This window comes from Ptychodera flava, chromosome 12, assembly GCF_041260155.1.
Source record: "Ptychodera flava strain L36383 chromosome 12, AS_Pfla_20210202, whole genome shotgun sequence".
Lineage (NCBI taxonomy): Eukaryota > Metazoa > Hemichordata > Enteropneusta > Ptychoderidae > Ptychodera > Ptychodera flava.
This window is the reverse complement of record NC_091939.1, coordinates 9,571,109-9,597,702: the sequence shown is the minus strand read 5'-3', so window position 1 is coordinate 9,597,702 and position 26,594 is coordinate 9,571,109. Positions and strand designations below refer to the sequence as shown.

Genomic DNA, 26,594 nt, shown 5'->3' with positions numbered 1-26,594 from the left:
ACGATGGTGAGTTGATGACCCGTGTCTTGCCCAGGGAATTGTAATTTACCATCACAGCATGGTGAGTTCAAGACTTGAGCATGGGCTCAGGCATGTCTGAGATGTCTGTGTGGACGAATGGACGGACGGAGCCCAGTCTACAAGTCCCCTGGACTTTGTGGGACTAAAAATAGATTTGCTTCTTGTAATGGCATGGATCACATTGAGGTTGTTACATGTTATATGAGTTCTTCATTCCGGCATAGTGTTCAATGAAATCCTTGGCATACAAGTATTTCCATGTATAAAAGACTCAACACACAACCCCAACAACTCGCCATATCATATCACTAAAATTACAGACTTGTGAGGATAGCTGCCTTTCGTTTATACACTTTAAAATGCTAAATCAGAAAAAAAGGCATTTTACAGACGGTCACAATTCTAACTTTCCAAAATATAGCATTATATATATTGAAGTAGAAAAGAAAACTATATAGCCACAGAACCTGCCTGTTCCACGTGTCAGGAAACAGAAATTAAATACTTTTTGTCGTCCTTAGGTCTGATTTTGTAAATAAAAATTGACAGGTGAAAGTGGTAATAGAATACAGTAATTTTACTGTAAGGTATTCCAAAGATCAGGCAAGTGCATTCGACCACTTTGCATGACCTAAGCTACTGGGACTTGTATCAATAGTAAACCGTGATCACACCCTTCTGATGATACAAACTGATGTACCTCTGCCAACCCTTGCTGAAACAAGCTTGGCATCAGATGATGATGGTCATGTATAAGCTGGCATTCACAACTATTGTATGCAGTAAACCACTTCCTATCCAATCTATGGGCCAATCTGTTTTTCCAGGGGAGTTTTCAATGCTGCCAATCACTTTATAACTTAACCACCATTTGACAAACTTGAACTGCGGATATAGCATGAAAAGACTGGAGTGCTGTAAATCCTCTTCTCTGCTCTGAACAGTTAGTATATGAACAAACATATGTACTGGATTGAAATAAATGATTTATTGCATCATGATATTTGAACATCATCTGTATTATCAGCCTTGGAGAACAAACAGATCGTTGTCCATTGTTACTGCTTTGTAACTCTTGTCAGCTGGCATCTTCCTAAAAAACTTTGTTCAGAAGCTTTCACCTTCATTTTTCTAACCTATATGGCATTATTTCATTCATGTTTATTCAGACTATAGTGGTTTACTTCAACAATGTACACGAGCTATGTCAGATAAATTTTGTAGAAGTCATCCATTTTACTGTAGAGATTTCACAGCCAAGGTTTCATAAAATAGGTATGTTATGAAAACTTTTGAAATGATTTATTTATATTGTGCTCATTGCTCTACACTGCCCTTTGAAAAACTAAATTCAAAATACGTTGCATTGTACATGTATACATGTTTACATTTGTGGTTACTGAAGATGTCCAGTAATTTGATCCACAACAAGTATAAAACACACACCTGGTTACAGAATTACTTTGTAAAATATTAACTTTGAATGTCCACAAAATGGAGATTTTGAACCGGCAGCTGCATGTACATATTTATTTCACTTGAACTTTATGTTGGATGGGTCATGTGACCCATACATCTTTTTGGTATCTCTGGTTTTCCTCCAGGAAGGTTAGATATTTGACTGCCTCTGATCGGTCCATATGTAATTGACAGATGTCAATCAAAGCTCTGTGCACATCGTGTGCCATGTGTTTGGCATCACCACAAACATACAGACAAGCGCCAGCCTATGATGAAAGTATGGAAAGAGTAACAAAGTTGTTAATAAAAGTATTTTAAAAATAAAAAGTATGTTTGTGCAGTTGGTGATTAGGTGTATCCACTCCTATATCACAATACAATAACACTTCTGTGTCTCTGTTTGCCTATCAGTATGTCTTGAACTGTCTATATGTCTGTCTGTCTCAATCCAGGAATGGTCATTTTCCCCCCTCAATAATTTACCTGTAAATAACTCCATATCATCCGTGCATCTTCCCTGAGTAAATCTTGGACATAGACTTTGTAATTCTGGTCTCGTGAAAATGCAGTTCTCAAAATGACATGTCCCTGAGTAGCCCATGCCTCTGCACGAAGGGAAAAAAAAAGACAGAAATAGTGATGAGAGGCTTTTCATTCCTGTAAATTCAAAAACTGCGTCTCCCAGGGTCAAAGGTTAGACTCAAACTTCATGGCAATGTTAATAATTTTCAATTCCTAAAATGGTGAGCACTATGATTTGTTTCAGAAATGATTTTTTGGCTACTCTAATCAATTCCACATTCCCATGAGCGATAAGCAATTATGTTTAATAGTTAAGAAAAGAAGAATATGATAGTACAATGACTGTCCACATGTTCTATGCATCTCAGTGGTTAAAATTAAATGATGCAATTATGAACAAAACAAAGTTGTCATATCAATGTGAACTCAGGCCTGGATGTGAACTGATCAACCTGGCAACCGATACAGCTCTGCTGTACATTTTTTGTGGTTTTCATGAATTTTTCGCAGAAAACAATGAAAACAATTATGCATCTGTTAAAAAGTAATTATATAGGAACATATATCCATTAAGAGATTAAAACAAATCTACACATAGGACAATTGACCAAATATTTTATATAGACAAATGTCATCATTATTTGAACTAATCTAAATGAGGTTATCTCTGTGAACCTAAAAAGGTGTTGGACAAGTGATTTCTTTACTGAATATGTTTGATAAAAAAATTACAAAAGATATTTAAAACAATTTAGATTTAAAAATATTATTCAAATTTGAACAATTTTATGGAATTGCATTGCAAGGATGCAAAGCAACCAGACTTGTGACATCAGACGCCAATGAACAGTCACATATATGAGAAAATCAATGACAATGAAGGAAATACACCAAAATTTTCTCATCTTGTGTGCTATTTCAGACTGCAAAATCTACTCTAGAGGGCGCTCTTGGTCCTTGACTTAACAAATTTATCACAGCCGATTTAGGAAGCAAGATATGGGCCTGGGATATGGGTCAGCAGAGACTGTGTTACCATCATAACAAGATTTTGAAAGTGCCATTGAATATTGAGGCAGGCACTCACTTTGCCATACATGCATATATGATTTGGTGTTTTTGTTTGTGATATAAAATTGACTGTGATTGGTCAGTGAAATGGTAGCATCACTTACCTAGTTCATTTGCATATAGGAAATCCTTATGTTCATGTCTGCAGCCAAAGAACAGTAAATTGGCACCAGTGGCATTTGAATGAACTGGAGGAAAGAAAGAACATTTCGGAGTGTAACCAATAATGTGATGAAAAGTTATTCAAAATGAGAATCTAGACTTATCTTGCTACCATACCACAAACTGACAGTGAATTCAAGCTCCATCTACTGTTACTGTTCAGGTTGTTGATGTCTATCAATTTTGTTTGTAGAACATAGATTCTCTTGTTCTACTCCAATGCCTATAGTATTCAACTTTTCAACACAGCCTATACATGTGCATACAGTATGTACAATGTCATTGTTGACAACAGAATTTCTGAATGGATTAGAATTCATTTTTTTGCATATCACATACAGAATATTACAAATAAAAACATAACCTTATTTTCAAGAGCAAAACTACAGAAAATTCTAACAAAACTATAGCCATTATCCTTTAGTCCTATCTTCTATATGTCATTCTACAGGCATGCCAACAGCCCAGTAATATGAATTATGTTTTTTAAATGTTTAATACCTCTCTCCTGAATGAAAGCCCTGAAGGGAGCTATGCCTGTTCCAGGGCCAATCATGATGATTGGCAACTGCTTGTTGCTAGGCAATCTGAAGTCAGGGTTCTGGCTAATGAAGACAGGACATGTCTGCTCGATGGACAGTCTGTCCTCCAAGAATGTTGTAGTCACTCCAGTCCGTTGCCTGCCCAGGGTTTTGTATCTGACCACTGCCGCGGTCACACATGCAATGTTGCTGTCCTGGAGGTTGATGCAACATAACATAAAAGATGAAGAAATACTTTGACTCAGAATTCATTGAAAAGTCTTACATGTCCAAAAAGGGTACTAGGTGTTCACCGTAACATTACACAGGTAAATAGCAACACCATGACAGCCACCTAGCTTTACACACTTCTAGAATGCATAGAAACATTTGAGAAATTTATGGCATAGTCTTCATTTACATGTTCAGGAAAAGATCAGTTTGACTTCATGTATCCTCATGTTTGGCAAAATAATTCTTCAGCTCACATGTTTCAAATTGTTTCAACATGGTATTACTACATGCTGATGCGGGATAAATATTTGACATTTACCAGAAATACTGATATATTAATTATGCTGAAGTATTACAACTTTTACAAATATGGTTGGGACAAACAGGGTGTGCATTTACATGTAAACACTACTGTGTTACAGTATTACTGGGTAGACAAAAGGACATCATGGTACCTCATGAACATGCATATATCATACTGGACCAAGTACTTCTAAAGCTGAAAGCACTTAAATGTCTGAGAAAAAAGCAATCGATCATGTGATCTGAGAACTAAAAATTTTTTACCACAACGGGTGATGACGATATTGAGTAGTATCTTGGTTGTAATCCTCTCAAGTTTTCCAGAACTTTGTGAATCTTCAATGTACTATCGTCGCCCATCTCAAGCAGTACATCAGCAACTTCACGTTCTTCTAGATACTTATGAAGTTTCGCATTTTTCTTAGACAGCTGGGAAAGACACAGAAAGTGGACACATAAACAAAATCACAACCTGTATGATTCCTGTTATGTTGAGCAGCAATCACACCGAATGCAAAATCGGAGAAACGTAAAGGATATTATGGATTTTTGGGATGCTTGTTCTCCATAGGGACTACCCTTATCTCCCATAGGGACTACCCTTATCTCCCATAGGGACTACCATTATCTCCCATAGGGACTACCATTATCTCCCATAGGGACTACTATTATCTCAGTCAACTCATATTAACTTTTCAATGAACATGTGAGATCAAATTTACCTTGCACAAGTTGCATTAGATTTGATTAACCGTTTGAGCGCTAAAATCAAATTTTGATGCCTTTATCATATGTACACCAGTCAATTTTTTCCTAATTTTTGCTAGAATTTTGCTGAAAATCTATGCAATGAATTAGGAAGTACACTGAGGCAAAAACTTACTCCATCTCTGAGAAGGTCCATTCCAAGTTTTTTCTTAATTGTATCACTTGCTCCTTCCTGTAGTTCCTGGACCAGCTCTGGTTTCACATGTTTCAAATCATAGTATTTCATTAAAGCCTTGAGGAGTGTCAACCCTCCCACTATTGATATGAGAGAGAGAGAGAGAGAGAGAGAGAGAGAGAGAGAGGGAGAGAGGTGTAAATCTTAAAAGAAAGTATGTTGAAATGAATCCAATGATATTTATTTTGATATTGACAATTTGTAAAATTATATGAAGCAATTGAGAATGCAGTGATATGGTCAAAACCCCACAACAAGTGATGTAACACCATACAGATTTATTGTAAAGATTATCTTAAATTACAAGTAATTAACTGTAAAATACTGAAACCTGTGATACTGACTAAAACACAGGACATGGAAAGTATCCTGTATTGAATGAATACCATAATAAAACTGACAAATATACATTCAATAGATTCAGAAGTAAAGTTTCACAAAAAATAGCATGGAAAATACTGTCTTATTCCACTTCAACTACCCACTGACCTGCTTTTGGAAGATAAGCCCATGAGGGAACATCAACCAGTTCCTCTCCTGTGCAATGCAATACTTCCAACAGGTACTGAACTTCTGTTGGGTCATTCTGTGGGTAGATGCCCAGCGCATCTCCCGCAGTGAACGACAGACCACTGCCCTCTAGGTTGAACTCACAGTGTATCGTTTGTTTATCGTCTGCTGATGTCATTTTTGTCAGGCTTCTCTTTACCTTAAAAATTGTGGGAAAATTATTCAAAGACGTGAACTTCTTGTGAGCAAGACCATGGTCACTCCACAAAACCGTACATAAGTAGACTAAAGGCAAGATTCTTGTTTTCTGTTTGGATAATATTTTTGAAGCATCTACGGTGAATAAATGGCACCAAAATGTGCTGATGACAACAAACATTGATGAAAATAAATGTAAAACAGCTGGAAGACTACTCAAATCTGACAAGAAGAATCAAACTGAATAAATGTGTTTTGTTACAGGAGAAAGTACAAGGAGACAGTACTAAGGTTTTCATCTATTGAAAAAAAAAAACTTTTTTGAAGCAGCTATTTTCTATTAATCTTGCTGTTGGATCCATAGACTCATACAAAATAGTAAGCAAATAATATATTTGGGGAATAAACTTAGCAGTGTGTCTGGTCACATGTCCATTCAATCAATGGAAAGATCCCCAATCATAAAGAATGTCTCTTTGAGCTGCAATGTCCTGAGAGTTGATGGCTGCATCTCACCTGCTACAATTTATATTTTGTATCAATTATAACTGCATCAAAATAGAAAATCATAAATACAACTTTATTGAGAAAAAAGGGAAAAAACTGAAGCAAAAACATTATCATTTTATAAATATATACCGTAAATCTAAAGTGCTTTGAAATATTACTTAGGATGATAAAGCTATTGAGATAAAGCTAACAATGAAGCTATTGATAAAAACGTACATAAATCTTAACTCACAATCATTTTTGCCATGAAAGGCCTGTTTCTGTCATGTTGATCATTATTTCTGGGTAACCTTGGTGATAAGTAATCAATTCTTGTCTCTATGGCAACAGTTGCCAAGGCAGCTATGACTTTCTCTATCCAATCACTGATGACTGACCAGTCCTCCATGTCAACATCTGACCTTTGAACTATCGCGTTGGCTCCAAGATATTCTAATCTAGGGGCATGGAATCAATGAAATGACTAGTTAGATTCATGTCTTCATAGTTTACTCATGAAGTTTCAAATTTATGCTGAATTTTTCCACCATTCAAGCTGAATGTTTTATACATTGGAAAAAGTTACCCTTGAAACAGAATAAAATAGAAACTCGGCAATTGTCAACTTTTTCAGTTAACAGACTTGCACTTTCTCAGAAAATATATTGAACAATCATGAATGAGGAGAATTGCGAACAGTTTCTAAATGTTAACCAACAATTGATTCAATTGAATTTGAACTCCTCAACTGGCCTACATTGTGAATTTTCGACTGAATATAGTTACAAATGATCAAGTATTTTTGGCAATATCTATGACAGAAATTGTTCTTCCTGCTTAATTCATCCCCGAACAGAATTGTGTGATTTTCTGTAAGTTTCCATGGTAACCACTGTGACACGCTACACTTTGCCACAAATCACAGCTCTTTGTGAGTTAATTTTGTCTTCTGAAATAATGATGCAAATACCCAGAAACGATGCCAAGACTCTTAACGTAAAGCAGTGATTACTACGGTAACACAACAGCTCTAATATCAGCCACTTTGAAGGAAATACTTTATTATTTTCTATGTTTTTTGAGTAAGTTCTTCACATACCTCTGATCTACAATCCTGCCAGTTCGACAGAAGTGGGGGTAATTTGAGTCTCCAAGAGCCAAAACAGAAAACTTCAAGTTGGACAATTTGAGTGTGGTCCTGGCAAGACTGTCATACCAGGCTCTGGCATCAGTCGGTGGCACTCCTAGATGGTAAGATGTGATGACATGTAATTAACAAGTACACTGTACTGTATGAAGACCAAGTACAAATTTTGTGAGTTCCCACAGCTTATAAATTACATCATCAAAGTGTGAGGCAGATGTAATGCTGAAATAGTGTCTAAAACCTGGAGATTCTTGATGTTGTTTGAAAATTTGTGGATGTTAATATTGAAAAGCAAACCGGATCACTTGCTTGTTACACTTTGTAACATTGCAGTTTACAGTGACATCACTTTATCTTTAAAAAAGCCCTAAGGAATACTAACATGTTTAGCTGACTGGGTATTCTATTCTTATGCATTTTCATCTTCTTCAAATGAGGATTTAAGAAATTATAATAAAAAGATCTTATAAAATTTCAAAAGTTACAAATTTACTAATCTTCCATTTAACAAGTCATCGTTGATGACACAGTCCCCACTTGTTAATGGGTGCTTTGATTACAGGTCCTCAGAGAGGATAAAGTCCTCTTCATTAGGTCTATATACATATGATAAAAATAAAATTCGCTTGATACATGTCTGAGTTATGGTTCAGGACATGAAAAAATCATAATAAAATGGTCACACAGTGGCCATATTGGATCGTATCACAAAACAAATCAATGTGCATATGTATGACATAGGTCGATGTCCTTGTACCAACTCTGAATAAAATCGGTTGAGATATGCCTGAGTTATGGCTTTGTACATGCAAGATCATAAAAAAATGGCCACAGATGGCCATATTGGATCGTATCACAAAACAAAGCAAGTGCATATGTATGACATAGGTCAATGTCCTTGTACCAACTTTGAATAAAATCAGTTGAGATATGCCTGAGTTATGGCTCTGTACATGAAAAAATCGTAACAAAATGGCCGCACGGCAGCCATATTGGATCGTATCACAAAACAAATTGATGTACATAGCTATGACATTGGTCAATGTTGTTGTACCAACTTTGAATAAAATCGGTTGAAACATGCCTGAGTAATGGCTCTGTACATGAAAAAATTGTAATAAAATGGCCGCCTGGAAGCCATATTGGATTGTGTCACAAAACAAATCGACGTGCATCTGTATGACATATGAAGTAATCCTTGTACAAAGTTTGAATGAAATCGCTCCAGGCATCTCTGAGATATCTGCGTGAATGGACGCACGCACGCACGCACAGACGTACGAACGCACGCACGCACGGATTCACAGACATGACCAAACCTATAAGTCTCCCGGACGGTGTCCGTTGGGACTAACAAGATTTGGCACAGGAATATCTCAGGTATCTGAATTAGCATTAATATTAATTCCACCCTTGAACGCCTGTGGATCAAACCTGGGGATCCTGTCGATGGATATCAAATGCAGGAAAGAAAACGGCCGTCACACAACCATTTTTGATCGAATCATTACAAAAATCAGCGTGCATATATATGTGATAGAGATTAATATATGTACCAACTTTCAATGCAATCGCACCCAGTATCGCTGAGAAATTTATGCAAACGAACGCACAGTCGTCAAATATTGGAAACAAAATGGCCGCCACGCAACCATTTTCGGCTGACTCGCAGCGTGTTTGCAAGGTTATATCTGATTGGTCGATTGTCACTATTCACAGCAACTTTGGGAGTTTATTTGTATTATTTCATTATAATGGTACGATTCTGCCAACCAATTGGATAACAGCTTCGAAATCGCTGCAAGTCGGCCCGCCATTATACACCAGATCAAAACAAAAATCAATGTGCATATTAATAACATATAGAGTAATCTATGTACCAAGTTTGAATGGAATCGCTCCTCGCATCACTGAAAATTTGCATGAACATACGCACCGACATCAAATACAGGAAATAAAATGGCTGCCATGCGGCTATATTGGATTGGATCGTAAAACAAATCGACGTGCATATGTATGGTATAACTAATAATCTTTGTACCAATTTTGAATGAAATTGCTCCAGGCGTCTCTGAGATATCTGTGTAAACGGACGGACGCACGCACGCACGTACAGATGCACGCACAGACGCACGGACGGACGGACATGATCAAACCCATAAGTCCCCCCGGACGGTGTCCGTGGGGACTAACAAACACAGGTTATCCATCAGACAGCAAAAACCAACACCACATGAAGTCATGACAACTTCATTTACTCACCATCACCACTGGTTGATATGACAACGAACATGACCTCTTCTTGTTCAAAGTCAATTACCTCATGGTCTTTTGCATTAACAAGCCTGACTTGAAGAGAAGCCTCATTGGTTGTTGAATATTCTTCTATTCTGTGGGGAACCAAGCAAGATTAATGAAAAATTCTTGAATGTTGTTTGTGAATTATTTTTACCTATCAGCCCCAAAAGCAGGCAGTGAGTGCATATTAAAATCTCTATCTTGGAGGAATACTTGTATATCTATCATTATTTGACGTGACAATTTCAGACTTTTTAATAATCAGGTAAAGAAGTAATAAAAACCAAATCTATTTTCATGATGAGCAGGAGATAATTGTATATCCATTTTGTAAGCTGTCGTTTGTTAGTTTATTTTGCAACAGACAGTTTTACACAGATTTTCATTGGTAAGCACATGATGGCTGGGTTTTGGCTGTATTCATTTAAAGGTGAATGTCATTGCAAAACACTAGCTACTTGGTAGAGCACAAACAAAATTTTTGTTTAAACAAAATTTTATAATGTACCAACATGAAAACATCAAGAAAAATCGTGCTACTGGAGATGGACAAATATCATGAGCTATGTAAGAAGGCTCTCACCTATCAAAAAGCCTTTTTGAGACTTCTTCAGCAAATCCATATTCTGTCCCACACAGTATCAGAAGCTGTCTACCAGCATTACTGTATAACTTCTTGTATTTGTCTTCTGACACATTGTCTCTTCCAGCCCCAGAGGTCTCATCTGAGTTCAATTATTGTAACATGTTATTTTGTGATAAAATCTGCACTTGTCTTGATGACAGAGATCAAACCAAACACTACGCACTAAAGCCACAATGCTTCAATGGTTGTACAGGTAAGTGCAATTTTTTGGTCACAAATCAATGACTGTCCCGCTGAGACAGAACTTTAGAAAAATTGTCTCATATTTTGCAATGTTACAAGTTGTCAAAAGAAAGAAAGATATTCGTATGTTTTTATTAACAATTCTTTTCAATGAAAGTCAAAAGGTCATACTATGGAGATCAAGCAAAGAATGGCATGCATTGAGAATTTAAATCTTTGTGAATGTATGTAACTTCCTTCTGAAATAAGAGTGTGTATGGAGAGCTTAGATGTCAGGAATGAGATGAAGATAGTTTCAGGATTCACAACATATAACCACCTAGCTTTACACCAATGCACTCCAATTTTCTTGAGAGATACTCCTGTAACCTCCAGTTGCAAAGAGGAAGACAGGAAAAGGGTATGCCACTGACCAATAATATTCAAAAGCATGCAAAGTATTAACATAGCTATCAAAGTACATCTTTTGCTCTGAGACTTTGCATTAGTGACTGGAATATTGGACAGAGAAAAAGCAAAATTATGTATATGATACTTCAAGTATGACAAATTTTGGTTGCCTGAAAGAGCTGCAAATAATGCAGATGCTTGTATAATGTTTTAAATGGATCATGTGGGAGTATAAACTTTGTATCAATGGATGACTTTATTTGCAAACAAACTGCAAAAGTAGAGGCGGGTTATATCAATAGCAAAACAGTGATCTGTTTCATCTTGCATGTCAAGCTCATCCATCTATTCCAAAGTGGTGGAAAACGAAAAAAAAAACCAAAAAAACAAAAAACAAAAAACAACAAGCGACCTAGCGGCCGATATAGCTCCGCTGTGTTTATGTACAGAATAACTATTTTTGACACATGTTGATGAAGAAGGTGGAAATCTTTGATAACTCAATGCAGTGCCAGAAAAAAGTGGCTAAAATAAGCTGCAAAAATACAAAATTGAAGATTTCATCATACTTTGAATATATCACATCCAATCATCCCTAAGAACATGTCAACCAAAGCTATCTGATGAGTAGTTTTTTGAGAATAAAATATTCTGACCAAAAATGGCAACAATTGACCCCAAAAATAAAAATTGCAGATTTCATCATAATTTCAAAATATCACACTTAGTTCATATATAGAAACCTGTATACCAAATTTCAAAGCTGTTAGACCAGTACTTTTTGAGAAACGCATTTTTTGACCAAAAATGGGAAAAATTGCCCCAAAATTCAAAATTGCAGATGTCATCATTATTTCAATAAATATCATTTAGTTCATCTATGGAAACCTGTATACCAAATTTCAAAGCTATCAGATAAGTAGTTTTGGAAATACACATTTTTGACCAAAATGGCAAAAATGCCCAAAAATACAAAATTACAGATTTCATCAGAAATTCAATATATATTACTAAGCTTATCTGTAGAAACCTGTAAACCAAATTTCAAAGCTATCAGACCAGTACTTATTGAGAAACACATTTTTTGACCAAAAATGGCAAAATTGCCCCAAAATTATTTCCATAAATATCATTTAGTTCATCTGTAGAAACCTCTATACCAAATTTCAAAGCTATCAGATGAGTAGTTTTGGAAATACACATTTTTTGACCAAAAATGGCAAAAATTGCCCCAAAAATACAAAATTACAGATTTCATCAGAAATTCAATATATATTACTTAGTTCATCTATAGAAACCTGTATACCAAATTTCAAAACATCAGACCAGTACTTTTTGAGAAATACATTTTTTGACCAAAAATGGCAAAAATTGCCTTAAAATGCAAATTTGCATATTTCTGCACAATTTGAACAAATCTGAAATAGATCATCCCTAGGGACATATGTACCAAATATAAAAGCTATCTGACCAGTAGTTTTGAAGAAGAAGATTTTTAAAGATTTTTTTACCAAAAATGACAAAAATTGCCTTAAAAATACAAATATGCAAATTTCACCACCATTTGAACAAATCTGATTTAAGTCACCCTAAGCAAACTGCATATCAAATTTCAAAGCAATTGGACGAGCGGTTTCAGAGAAGAAGATTTTTTTACCAAAAACACCAAAAAATGCCCCAAAAATACAAATATGCAAATTTCACCATGATTTGAACAAACTGAAGTGAGGTCACCCCAAGTGAACTGCATATAAAATTTCAAAGCAATTGGACTCGTGGTTTCAGAGGAGAAGGCAATTGTTGACGGACGACGACGGACGACGGACGCCGGACGACGACGGATAATCAACCTATTTGATAAGCTCCGCGTCGCTGACAGCGGAGCTAAAAACCACACACACACAAAAACCCTACAATATAGTTTAGATAAATAAAATAAATAAATAAATAAAGCAAGAAAAGTGGACATTATATGTAAGCATGTAGATTCTACAAATAATTCTTTACCTGTTGTCAAATCAATGAAGGCATCAATGGTGTTGTTACTGTATGCACTGCCTGATGACTGAATCAGCGTCAGTATGACGTACACACACAGACCTGATAAAGCCAGTGTTATAAGCCAGAAGACAACCATCAGGCCTGAAAGATTCAGTACAGTCTGAGTTCAATGAACTTTATGGCGACCGGCCTGTATGAGTGTTTTGACGTTTACCATGGGATGGCCAACTACAACCAAGATCGGGTTGGTCAGCTAGTCACGAGCACCACGGTTGGACAGCTTTGATGGGGTAACCGAACAAACGTACTGTGACAGATATGACTTGAGAAGTATTGAAGTAGACGTGATCAAAACCTAGGTTACTCTTCCCTCATATTGTCGTCAGTTGCACACCAAACTGGTAAAATGTCATTTCTATTTATGGAATGTGCAATTGTGGAACATAATTTGGGGAAAGTTTTCAAAGGAAATCGTGGGTAGTAACTTCACCATATATTTGCAGGATCCTTTCATCAACGTCACCATCGCCGGGTCAGTGAACATTTCTCTGATCCGGACTTTGACCATCAAAGGGCGGGATGGGGGCGTAGCCTTGCTCCAACAATGTCATCGACGGTGGAAACATGGATGGTTTCTCGCGCGTCAATTACTGTAATAAAATTAATGTACGCCCTAAACACCACAAACAAAACTTGATCCGAAAATCCAAACAAATATACTCTGTTATATCACATGAATGATGGGTGAAGGTTTATCCGTCCACCTATGTCGTTCACATTCGATACTGAACTGAAGATTATTAGCATGGCACCGCACCAGAGGAAGGGAGACGTTTATAATTTCCATCTGCATCTTCTTACGATGATGCATCTAAGTGAAGGAAAGAAAAAAGAAATACTGGACTAGCTTCTTGAACGCATAGCTGCACGAATATATTGTACCATGGCGCGTGGATGGTGCTTTGTACATGTGGGGCATCAAAACATGCTCGATTCTCCCGCCATCATCCAAGAGCACTGTAAATACACTTCCGGGTTAATAGTTCACCGACTGACAGGTGATGTGACTGCGCTGCGCGGTACATGACTGTAAAGACTGTGTGGACGGTCTCCGTTCGCAAGTGTTTCTTCCGCTCAAACTGATTTCATAATTCATAAATGATTGCGATAATGGTTGTGCTATCTATATTCGCCGGGTATGTGCTGACGTCTGTAGTGCTTCTCCGCTACCCAAGACTCTTACACAAACCGAAAGAAATTAAATTCAAGCCTCGAGTTATAGGACATCGTGGAGGTAAGGCTGGACTTTCTTGAGCTCTCGCTCTTGTGGCCATAATCTGTGCATGTGGGCCGTAAATGTTGCACGACCAGTGATTGTAGTTAGAATCGACATCTCAACGATAAGAAATATATTTTGAAAACCTTAGGTTGTAATCAATTTTACTCGATCACGTATTGTGCTCTATATTGCATTGCTTATGGGTAATATGAGGTGAAATTCTGACTCACATCGATTTGCCTTGGGCGCATTGTGAAGGAGAATGACTTGCAATATGAGACAAGGCTATCCGCTTTAATATACTTTTAGTTGCCGCAAAACTATCCTTTCCAAATTAAAAAGGAAAATGATAGCCTGTTTCGGAGAGTCCTGTCATTTATTTTTAATTTTTTAAATAGTTTGCAGTTGAGAATTCTTCCAAAACACGATTTCCACCAAATTTACGAAACTTTATGCCCAGTCAATGTAAACCCCCACCCCCCCCACCTCGGGGTTTAGTGGGGGATTTGAAATTAGTCCTGTGAAATCTGCCAAATGCCCCACCCCCTGGGGCAAGACAATCCGGAAAATCCCCACCTAAACCAAGTAAATCCCCCACATACGGGGGTGGGGAATTTGTAAATTCCTACACACAACCACTCTTTGGAATTTTCATTTCATGTCGTAAACAACCTGCATCAATATAAAAAGTTCATGTTCAACTTTAGAACAATTTTATCATTTAAAACAGGGTTTTGTGACATTTATGCTGTTCACAAATGTCTATCACAATCAACACAAATAGATCCAGGAAAATAACATACTTTTCGCATTTGTTTTTCAGCCACTTATACTGTGACCAGATAAAAGTGTTGAGGTGTCACAGTCACGTCACCTATTTTGGAGCAAAAATTTACAATATTTTTCAGTCTAGTTTGCTTGTATGTTGTCAGGCATAAACATATTTCAGGCTAGAACAAATGATTTAATTAGATCAAAACACCAGATGTATCACACAAGACATGTCGCCTCAATAAACTAATAAAGCTGATAAACAAGATACATGATGTCCAATCTCACAAGTGCAGCTTTTTTGTCTTCTCGCTCTCATGCTACAAGCACAATGACACATTCTACATCAGTCATGCACTGATTTAAACAAGCAGAGGAATGAAAATTCATAATGATCCGTGTTTATTCATCATAAACACGGCAGAAAGATACTGTGTAAAACTCAACAGAACAGATGATCAGAATGATCACACTGATGAAACAGAACTGTTTCCCTAGCTATATGGGTCATCATGAAAAATTTGATAATACATTTAGCGGACATAAAAAGGAATCCCGTCGTGACCGAACATGTTTTCCAAATACACAAGCAATTTAAAGGGACAAAGTCGGCCATTTTTCATGAATTTTGTTTGATGTGAGATACTACTTATATGTTTGACATGTCGAAAGATACCGAAAGAATGGCTGACCATGCTATATTCGACCCCGGTTTTAGACACGATACATGCAAACCATCGCGAAAATGAATTAATGGTCATGACCATTAATTCGTTTTCGCGATGGTTTTACTTAATTTGTATAAAACTGGGGTCGAATATATGTATGGTCACTCATTCATTCAGTATCTTTCACACATGTCAAACAAAATAAGTAGTATATCGCATCAAACAAAATTCATGAAAAATGGCTGACTTTGTCCCTTTAAGCTTTATCAAAAATAGAGTTGACCCGGAGGTCTTTTTAGTGCTGGACCATGTCGATGACGCATCGTGAACATCCGAAATGTCACGCTCACGTGGGAAAATGCGGGAAATTTTGCGTATGGTATGTTCAGTTTTCCAAAAAATAAGAATACACGGCGGATGAAAATCATTTATTTAGTTATCGATATTTAAGCCATCAATCACAAATATACTGTCATACACACCTCTGAATATTGCTGCATCGCGTTCATCAATAGCCAGTTGAAAAGCTGCTTACCGGCCCACACGGCCTTGACAGCCACCTTTCGCCATGCTACCGCTCTGAACAACAACATCCATTACCAGGGCCTGAAAATTTCTGTTTTTTCCCACTGGTCCAGGACCAGTGACCTTTTTTTTTTTTCACTGGTCCAAGGTAAAATCCACTGGTCCTCAAAAATTTGCATAACAATACAAGAATGATTCATTTCTCATACTCATGTTATATATGCATTTCTATCAGATTTGCTTGGGATTTACATACAGCATAAACTGCCAATCTTTTTAATACAGACACACTGCATAAACATTTACTTGGTAGTTTTCTCAAGTTCTTGTACACACACTTGACATGTTTTTTACTATTGCTATAAAGTTCACTTCATTTTTATAATTGCCCAGCGGTTGATTCTTTTCCATTTAAATTGTAAAAAATAGGTTGAAAACACCAAATATCTGAGAGGGACTTCTTTTTCCTTTGATAGCAATAGCAAATTGCCATAACGCTGTTTTGACAAGCTAGGCGGTTCTTGTTAAGGTCAACTACAATCGAGCTAGGGGGTCTTGACTATATAAAGAATTCAGCATGGTGACCTTCTAAATTCAGAAGCTTGCTTGCCACGGACGATCGGAAAGTTGTAATGAGACTCCTTCCAGAGAATTTTACTGCAAAATACTACTTTAATAGACAGAGATATATATATTCACACAATTTTGGGGTTGCTGATATTTTTAGCTGAGGCTATGGTCTGGTTTTTACCACATTAAATTTTACGTGTAAAATGGGGTCCTACTAATTACTGCCCGTGACTGCCCGTAGCTGCCCGAGGACTGCCCGAGAACTGCCCGAGGACTGCCCGAGGAAAAAGTGGGCCAAATTTCGCCCATTTTAACACTAAAACCAATAGGTTGAACTTAAATCATGCCCAGCAACAAAAAATATCATTGATTTGGTGTTTTCTGTAGCGGTTTTAGAACCCGAAACACGCCGGGCTTTCGACTAGAAAGAAATCCCCATCTTGCTTGTTGAGATCATACCATTCAGTGCAAGGGGTGGTAGGCTGTCAGGCTGTACGCGCTCGGCGAGGTGTGCCAACCTCTCGAACTGATGGTATGATCTCACTATCGAGCCTGCGACGTCCTTCAAGCCCGGCGTTTTCCGTGTTCCAAAACTGCCGGAGAAAACATCAGGTTAACGCCAAATCATGATATTTTGGTTGGCTGGGCATGATATAAACTGAACCTATTGGCCAAGTGTTTAAAATGTGCGAAATTTGGCCCACTTTTTCCTCGGGCAGTGCGCGGGCAGTTCTCGGGCAGTCCTCAGGCAGCTACGGGCAGTCACGGGCAGTAATTAGTAGGACCGGTAAAATGAGTACGTGCATGGCCCGTCATTTGATTTTTGCAGTGCAGTGGTAGTGGACGCACATACGCCTGGCTCATATCATGAATCGCAAACTGTAATTGAGTAACTGATTTTCCTTTAGAGTTTATGTTGTGATGAAAGAAATAGACTAAATTTTAAATGTTTGATCGACTTAAAGACGCGATAATTATTGTAATTTTGTACCTATAAGACGTAGTCTCTCAATGGAATGGGCTCTTGGTTTTAGTGTAACTGGCTTTAGTGCGTCTCTGCTACCTCCATGGTTTCAGTAACTTCGGTATTTTTGGGGGGGACGTAGTTTCCTAATTTTTCGTCAAAAAGACACTAGAACACAATCGGGAAAGCACTGGACATTCCCTTGCAAAATAATTTGGCTCCTTTTTTGTATTGGTCTGCAGACTTTTTAGGGGTAATTAGTACTGTTCGGGATCTCGGGTAATTTTCAGGCCCTGCATACGTGCGCATGCGTAGTTATTTACGAACATATTCTGGGCCTGTCCGTCAAAAGGAATAGGGGATCAAAACGAGGCAATTGCCCCACCCCCCTCGGGCACAGTTTCATGGCACACACGGTCTATTCCCCCACATTTTCCCGTATCGCCCGAGGTGGGGGGGGGGTGGGGGTTTACATTGACTGGCGCATTATTCTTGTTTGAAAAACAGTAGGATTGCGTCACATATATACGTATGTATACCCTTGTTGCCGCCGCGTGAAGATACATTGTGTTGGTATTGGTATATTACATGCCAAGTCCGGAAATGACCCACTGCACTTGGCACCCAGTAGCACCTAATTTTGATATGAATTACTCGTAAATCTTGTAAATAGGGCGATAAAAATGATACCGGAAGCTGTAATTTGATGCTTACTCAGCTGTACGCGTGCGGCGAATGCATATGTGAACAAACAAGTCCCATAGGTGGCTCAGAACTTTAACTTTAATCACTTTATTGCATAACAACACACTTCAGAAAGTGCGGTATAGCAAGAACAAAACTAAACATTGCATAAAAACATTGTTGTCTATGTCTTTACCTGCAGCACGCAAAGGGGTCATGTGTCAAACCAACAAAGTTTCATATTTATGATCTAAAGAGAGTTCCCTTTGTATGCTAATTGTAAAACATTTATTGCTCATGGTCTAAAGTTCTTTGTTTGGCAATTTCTGTTCTAAAATGGTCAAAGTTGTCATAATTGTAATTGAATGAACCCTTTTAATGATTCTATGTAAATATAACAATGCCCGGCACATGAAATGATTAGTATCGATTGGCTTAGTTTACATGTACCAGTCCTTACATAATCAATAATATATATTATATATATATATATATATATATTATATATATATATATATATATATTATATATATATATATATATATATATGTATATGCTTATTCAGGTTTAAAACTTGTAGTTTTTGACGGTTTAAATAAATCGTGTGGAATGAAATCTGAGCACCTGTATATTTTGCTGAAGTAAAATATGATCCAATTACACATTGGTGAAGGTGCCATGAAATTGATGTGAGTTTATTAATACCAATTGGCAAACTGCCAATGATATATATAATTGAGATATACTGACAAAGAAGGAAAATGTTTTGGCAGCATAACTGAAAATTGATTTTAAGTTTGGATAAGAGAATAAATCAGCAAGGTTAAACGAAATACAAAAAGTAAAAATTTAGACAAATTTTGAGAGCCAAATGGTTATTTATTGTTTTAGAAATTTGATAAATCTAGTTTGACTACTCTATTTTTATGAAGCAAAACCAGATATTTATGCTCTCTGTGTATACTAAACAATCCATTGTGAATAATTGACTGAATTTCACGGTTGAATCGGCAAAGTATACAGTGATCCCAATCAGCCAACATTTTTCATCCAGAATGTTTTGAGCTGATTGAACTGGTCTGGTTGAAACTCCCGGCTGTTGATGTTATGCATCACCAGTAGAGCCTGCAGACGTTTTCTGGTTTACACAATGTGAAAAATACTACTGCATCTAGGAAAATCTAGATTAAAACACATATCTGATCTAGCACTGTGGTGCAGTGTTTCGTAACAAAGATTACCAAATTGACAGAAGCAGCTGTACTGCAGTCCTGGGAGTTCAACTGCAAGTAACATACAGAACTTTTAAGGTATAGTTTTTTTTCAACAGTATTTCGTTACACATGAAATTTTCAAATTTGTTTGTTAATGTGGTATTATTTTACACAATAAACATTTTCAACCTCCCATGTACAAAGTCTGAAGTGTAGAGTACGCAGTACACCCACACACTTGTATGTGTGAAATAATGACAGAATGAATTGTGATTTTTATATTTGAATTTATCAAATAGATGGCTGTATATACATTGATATATACCTTACTTCACACTTTTATAATCCACATAACAGTGACTCAAATGTATTCTCATGTGCCGTTCATTGATGAACATCGTATTATTTTTATGGAATATTGTCTATCATTGAAATCCAACATAACTCAAAAATTTAGAAGAGGCATGTAGTAAAAACATAATTATTCTATAAAGGGACTATCATGTAATAAAATATTATAGCTAAGCCCCAAAAAGGGACTATGTCATGTAATACAAAAATTATAGCACTCAAAAGGGAGTATTTTGCTGTCAAGACGGGAGACCATTTGCTCTCTGGACGCTGGATGACTGGGTTACCTGCCCTCATGTGCACACTTCCTGTTTGGGCTGTAATTATCTACTTTAGAAACAGCTAAGCTTAGGTTAGCCGGCTGCATCCTGAATCTTTCATGGAAAACTTTTGTTCAGGGGACAGTCACTGTACTTTCCACTGTCTGCTTTCAGATTTGATCGGATTTTGTTTCTTGTTTTCTCAGTGAAAATGAGTGTAGGTTTGTGGCTCAATGCTGCTGTTTTTGCTGACTTGGCAGATGTTGAATTGACAGGCCTGCCTGGCAGGATAAACGTTATAGCAAATATTGGATTGCTCATCCTTGTCAGAATACTCAGCCGGACTCAGCGCACTGCCAAATGATAGCATGTGCATTCATGCTGAATCTCCTGAAAACCTGAGGACAGGTTTCATCAATGACAGTTGTAACATTATAACACGAAGAAACCTCAAAAGCTGCTTGAAGCCTCATTGTGTCATGCTATTATATGCCACGGATCATAGACCTAACGCTAGGCCATCATTGCCTTGAAGTGCACTACTACTGATGCACCATGCACCTTGATAGTAATATGCATGTAGGCTATACAATGACCATGAGAAAATCTCTGAATTGTTTTCGAGGAAATGGAGACTGAGCCTGGATTCCATTGGCTGCAGTGTGTAATTTATAATTAAAAGTATGGCAAACATTGATCATAAAGGGCCACGTGTAGCAGTTATTTTTCACTAGTGTTTTGCTTTTTATATCAACTGCAAGTTCTTGTTCTACTTTTAAAAACCTGTTGAAAAACCCGAGCCTGTCAGCGTAACATTTCTGTGTGTAGAATGCACTGTAATTGTTTACATTTAAATTCTAGCCTGGCCCAAATTCACTAACATTAAAACTTAGTAAAACTACACTTGCGTATACCTTAACTTGACAAGCCAAATGTTATTGCTGCGTGTAGAGAGTAGAACAAAAACTGTAGTTGACATCAAAAATAAAAATAGTGAAAAAGTCATCAAAAGGTACAGCTACTGGGCCTTTAATGTGTATGTTTCACCAGCATGTTGAAAGACAAGCAGCTATAACAGCAACAATAATTATTCAATTATTATAAGCTATGAAAATAATGTAATAATTGTATCAACATGACAGGGTCTTCTCCGATGTACAGACAAATTGTAAGTCATGGCTCATTTAGGACATGGAGAATAAAAGCTCTGGATTCTGAAAAGTTTATGTCAGGGCAAATCTTTGAGATAAGCAGATGTTTGTGAACCGTATAATGGATCAGTTGGCCTCTAGAGCAGAGATGGATTGTATCATGCTTCAAAGTAGATTTCAATTAGTGACGTCCATAGAGCTCTGGGCACCATATGCAGGTTTCAGTGTAAGATGGGAGTTGCAGGCCATTTCTGGCACTGTGTCTGTAAGGACTTTCTAGCCAGTGTGATCCTCAGTGAAGTGTTTGCCTCCTGACCTAGTCTGCCCACTGCCCCCGTCTCTTAGTTCCAAACCATACCTTTGTTGGAAACACAAGGCTAATACAAAACTTTCTTTTCAAAGGGTGAAACATTTTCATATTTTTACACTTTATGCACATAAAAAACCACTGTAGATGTTTGTATCGTTAAGTTTCCATAAAACCTACATTTTTTTGTTTCCATGACTTTGCTGAAGCCCTGTAGCATGATCCTAGAATTCATTCTACAGTATATAAGTTGTATCATTCCATCTTCAAAAAGGCAACATTATATATGCTGAAAGATATATATATATATATATATATATATATATATATATATATATATATATATATATATATATATATATATATATATATATATATATATATATATATATATATATATATATATATATATATATAAATATGTATATACACACACACACACACACACACACAAATGAACATGTACACATACCGGTACATTATGTGTACATACTGATTTAGAATATTTTTTTTCTAAATTTTCCGTAGGAATACATGATTATCCTGACAATACAGCAAGTCATGCATCCCGTTAATCTACATAATCTATACATAGTCTGGTTGATATTGTCAAATGAGCAAATAATCCAGCTTAATATGATGAAGAACTGATCTTTGTATGTGAAATTTTCAATCCCTTGAATCGTCCTTTTTTTAGCAGGGCAGTGTTTTATTTCATGCCTACCGGTACATCATTGATAATTCCATTGCAGCTATCAGTAAATGCATAGCATTTGCAATGGAAGACAGTATATGGCCTCAGTTAGGGTTACAGCACTTGATTGCGATGGGTCAAATTATTATGTTTTCCTTTCTAGTCACAATTTCTGAGAAACAGTGATGGTCAAAAAGCTCCCACTGTCTCTGATTTCACAGTCAAATCACTTGTTTCAGGAAAAGATGATTATTAGATTATAATTATTTATATAGCTTTAATACCCGAAGATGGCTTACAAACACATATAGACATGTATTGCTTGTTCATCGTGTACACGTAAAAACTCATACACAAGTGCACATATATATTGGCACAAAAATGTGTGTTGATCTAGCCAACATGAATCGTCATTATTTCATAAAAATTAGGGTTCTCATCTTGTTTCAATGTCAGCTTTACATTGCCTTCATTTGGGAAGACATGCAGTTCATAAAACTTGTGTTTTCAGATGACCTTCAGTTGTTGCCAAGCTGAAGGTCAAATCCGAATGGGAGATAACCAATAGGTTTCATGCTTCACATTCTTTAAAGCAGCTTGTTGCAACTGAAGTGATGTTTGACCTTCATGGAAGAAAATATTGCATAAAAGATTGCGGTCTTATTTGTTTTGATAAATGCTGATCTCTGACCTGCGATGTACTAGACTATTTAGTGATCTTTGATCAGTGTTTCTTTTGCAAGACTGATCTTATTTAAACACTTTGGGCGCTGTAATTTTTTCCCTCCAAAATTTTAGTGCAACATTTTATCAATTTTAATGAATTTTTATAATTTTGGACCAAATCGACATCATGTTTAATTAGCTAAATTTTTCATCCAAATTTTTGCAAAAATCTGATAAAACTGACCAGGGTACATTTTATAAAGGTGACAAAAATTAACTTTGGTGCTCAAAGGGTTAAATTGCCATCTTGCAGAGTGCGATAGAAAAGTGGTGGAAAATTTTACCATATTTTATATGACATCAGAGGGTTAGCTTTGCATCAGTCAGAGTAAATTAAACTCATTTATTTTGCAGCCAAATTGCGTAATAATACCAACTTGAATGTATCCTTGCTGAACTTAAGCTGAAATTATCTGTCGTTACAGTATTTCCAGAAAGAACATAGTCATGAGTGGCTATAAAGTGACATGAGACAAAGACTAGAGTCCAGTGACACTCTATTGTAATTGAAAAAAGTAATGGCACATTTGTGAAAGGCATTAGGTAATCAAGTACCTTTTTAAGAAGATCAATATGAGAGTGAATACAAATTCAATATCTCCGCTTTTTATTGATTACAAAGGTGTTAAGTTCAGAGCTTTATGCCGAGGCTGGTAAAGTGCTATTTTGGTGGCAAATTTTGCACTCAAGCACAAAGTATCCCATTTATTGTGAAAAGTAGTGTCCTGCATCTTGTATGAAAATAAATGTGAAATGTAGATAGCACATTTTCATTTTGGTATAAATACAAAACTGTTGGATGAACCAACTTCTGGATGAGATATTCCAGTTAGAGTACATCTAGAAACGGGGTTAATCAAACACAGGATTTCCAAATTTTCCAGCCATATCCTAATTTCTGTACAGGACTATTGGACTTAAGATGCATTGTCCAATCTTTTTGTTCTGTTCTTAAAATTCATCTCTTCACTGTTCTTTCACTAAATGTATATCGCAATGCCTGAAGTGTTCAACTTTTCTAAACAGACTGGTTGTGTAAACGTACAGATGCGTTTTTGCCAAAAACTGAAAATGTAGTGTAGTTTAGAATTCATTTTTACAAGTATGACAAAATTGCTTAATTTTGTCTCCCTTCTACTGTCTATGATATTGTACATACTGTACATAGTGTGTTCTGTCGGCAAGGCTAATATTTTGTTTTTCAATGTACTCTAGTGAAGAGAATGAGAAGAAAATGTACTTCACAGAACAAAAGTAATGAAAATATCATCTAGTTCAACATAGCAGTTGCCCCTTGTCTGTCAGATATTTGAACTCTCAAATTTTCACAATACGTCTCTGATTTATCACTTTTGTGGGCAATCCCATTTTGAAGCTCTTTGAATAACTAAAATTTCCACCATCTTATTCCTATGAAAACTGAAATGTATTTTTCTCCATTGAGCATGGTCCCTCTAGAGGGACCGTGCATAGAGTTAATTCGAGGATGGCGGCCATTTTGAATTTCAAATATCAGTAAAGGTAATTAATGAAGTAAGTTTATTTCTCTTGTACGTAAATTTGTACAGTGACCCCTGTTTTTTCTCATTTTGAAAGAAAATGGTGGAAAGTTTCTTAAGGAAATTTGAGCAAAATTGTAAGTCTTTCACTTTCGAGGCATGTATTATCTTAAAACAATCCAATTCCGTTAAGTTATGACACACGCATGTTAAACCCCAGTGGTCTGGTCAATGGCAGACTACTCATTGCACTCTTTGAACCCAGAAAACTTGTGCCATTATTTTAATTTTAATTCTGTGGCGTTTTTCTATAATTTCATTTCAAGCTGCAACCTATACAAGAAACAACTTTGAAGGAAGCAGTATTAAATATTTATATAAAACTCTTAAAACTCTTAAAATTTAATTTTAGCAATCAACTTGTACTTTGGATTATTGACTTTCTTACAAATAGATCACAAAGGGTGTTTGTCAATGGTATTTTGTCAAGTATCATTCAAACAAATACAGGTTCTCCTCAGGGTTGCGTTCTGTCTCCTCTGTTGTACATCCTTTATACTGACGATTGTAGAAGTACACATGAAGGTAGCCATCTTGTTAAGTTTGCTGACGATAGTGCTCTGCTTACACTTCTACAGGGATCAGAATGTCATCATGGTCCCGCTCTTAGTGAGTTTGTTGAGTGGTGTGATAATTCGTATCTAAACTTAAATGTTAAGAAAACTAAGGAAATGATAATTGATTTTAGGAGGCAAGAACGCAACCCTCCTACGTCCATTGTTCACGATCAAGAAGTCGAGATTGTTTCGAAGTATACATACCTTGGTTCAATATTTGACAACATTGAAATGGGATCATAACACCGATGCTATACTGAAGAAGGGGCAGCAAAGATTGTACTTTTTAAGGAAACTGCGTTCATTCATGGTTGATAGACAAATTTTATCTCTTTTTTATAAATCTTACATTGAAAGCGTTATCTCATTTTCATTCATTTGTTGGTATCAAAATCTGTCTGTTAAAAACAAAACTTCACTTGATAGAATTGTTTCACTTAGCTCAAAACTAATTGGTATACCCCAGAGAAGTCTTTCTACGTTTTATAATCAGCAAGTACTCAGGAAAGCCCGCTCAATTCTTTTGTCTAGTGATCACATTTTATCAGCAGAGTTCGACACACTTCCCTCTGGTCGGCGTTTTAGATACCCGGCTTGCAGGTCAAACCGGCGCAAGTTGTCATTCATTCCAACCGCTGTGCGGCTTTTAAATGATTCCTAAACTGTTTTTTGTATAGTCCTGCGTCTCCTACCGTTTTGTAAATTTGTATTATATATTTTTGATGTTGTATTTGAGCCATGCTTTTTAATTGCCCGTGTTTGGGATAAATAAAGTTCTATTGAATTGAATTGAATTGAATTAATATACGGCAAATTTTCCTCGGGTATCATGTAAATTAAGAAACAATGACCACCCTTCAGACAGTAATATTGCACTGATTGAGTCACTTCAATATCATCCATTAGCTAGACCATACTGTGAACTGATAATGAAATTCCTGATAATGTCTTATCAAGATTTTATTTAATTTTTAACTTTGCTAATTTTGATAAGATGTCACATGCCGAGCCAAATCTCGTAATCCAAATGTGTAGAAACCAGTCAAATTGCTCTTTGAGCTTAGATTAGAAAACATGTACCACATATAGTAATTTTGGATTATCGATCACTGTACTAGTTCATGAGGCAAATTGGAAATATTTCTGTATTTCCTGAAACAGATTCAAAAATAACATGTGAATATAGCAAGTTTCGCCCCTTTCTTCAGGTCACA

General features: G+C 36.5%; 2 protein-coding genes across 2 annotated transcripts in view; one reads left to right on the top strand and one right to left on the bottom strand.

Annotated features, from left to right (window-relative positions):
• Window positions 1-989: 989 nt before the first annotated feature.
• On the bottom strand, window positions 990-13,365 carry LOC139144920 (NADPH oxidoreductase A-like). Its single transcript, XM_070715752.1, has 12 exons — window positions 13,107-13,365; window positions 10,464-10,605; window positions 9,845-9,972; window positions 7,535-7,679; window positions 6,689-6,893; window positions 5,728-5,947; window positions 5,179-5,318; window positions 4,560-4,724; window positions 3,739-3,973; window positions 3,180-3,263; window positions 1,966-2,087; window positions 990-1,748 (listed from the first exon to the last, which is right to left on the bottom strand). Exons 1-12 carry the CDS (start codon window positions 13,234-13,236, stop codon window positions 1,581-1,583), a joined length of 1,884 nt encoding a protein of 627 aa, XP_070571853.1. The 5' UTR covers window positions 13,237-13,365; the 3' UTR covers window positions 990-1,580.
• Window positions 13,366-14,191: 826 nt separating this feature from the next.
• The window catches only part of LOC139144919 (lysophospholipase D GDPD1-like), a 32,507-nt gene continuing 20,104 nt past the window's right edge, over window positions 14,192-26,594 (top strand). The window contains exon 1 of the mRNA XM_070715751.1: window positions 14,192-14,394. Coding sequence (XP_070571852.1) covers window positions 14,259-14,394 — 136 coding nt within the window. The 5' untranslated portion in view covers window positions 14,192-14,258. The remainder of the gene's footprint in view (window positions 14,395-26,594) is intronic.

Coding starts and splice junctions, on each gene's coding strand:
- LOC139144920 (XM_070715752.1), bottom strand. CDS start 13,236: ATGGTTGTCTTCTGGCTTATAACACTGGCTTTATCAGGTCTGTGTGTG. Junction 9,973..10,463: donor TCAAAAAGGCTTTTTGATAG/GTGAGAGCCTTC, acceptor GGTTCCCCACAG/AATAGAAGAATATTCAACAA. Junction 3,974..4,559: donor TATCGTCATCACCCGTTGTG/GTAAAAAATTTT, acceptor ATCAACCTCCAG/GACAGCAACATTGCATGTGT.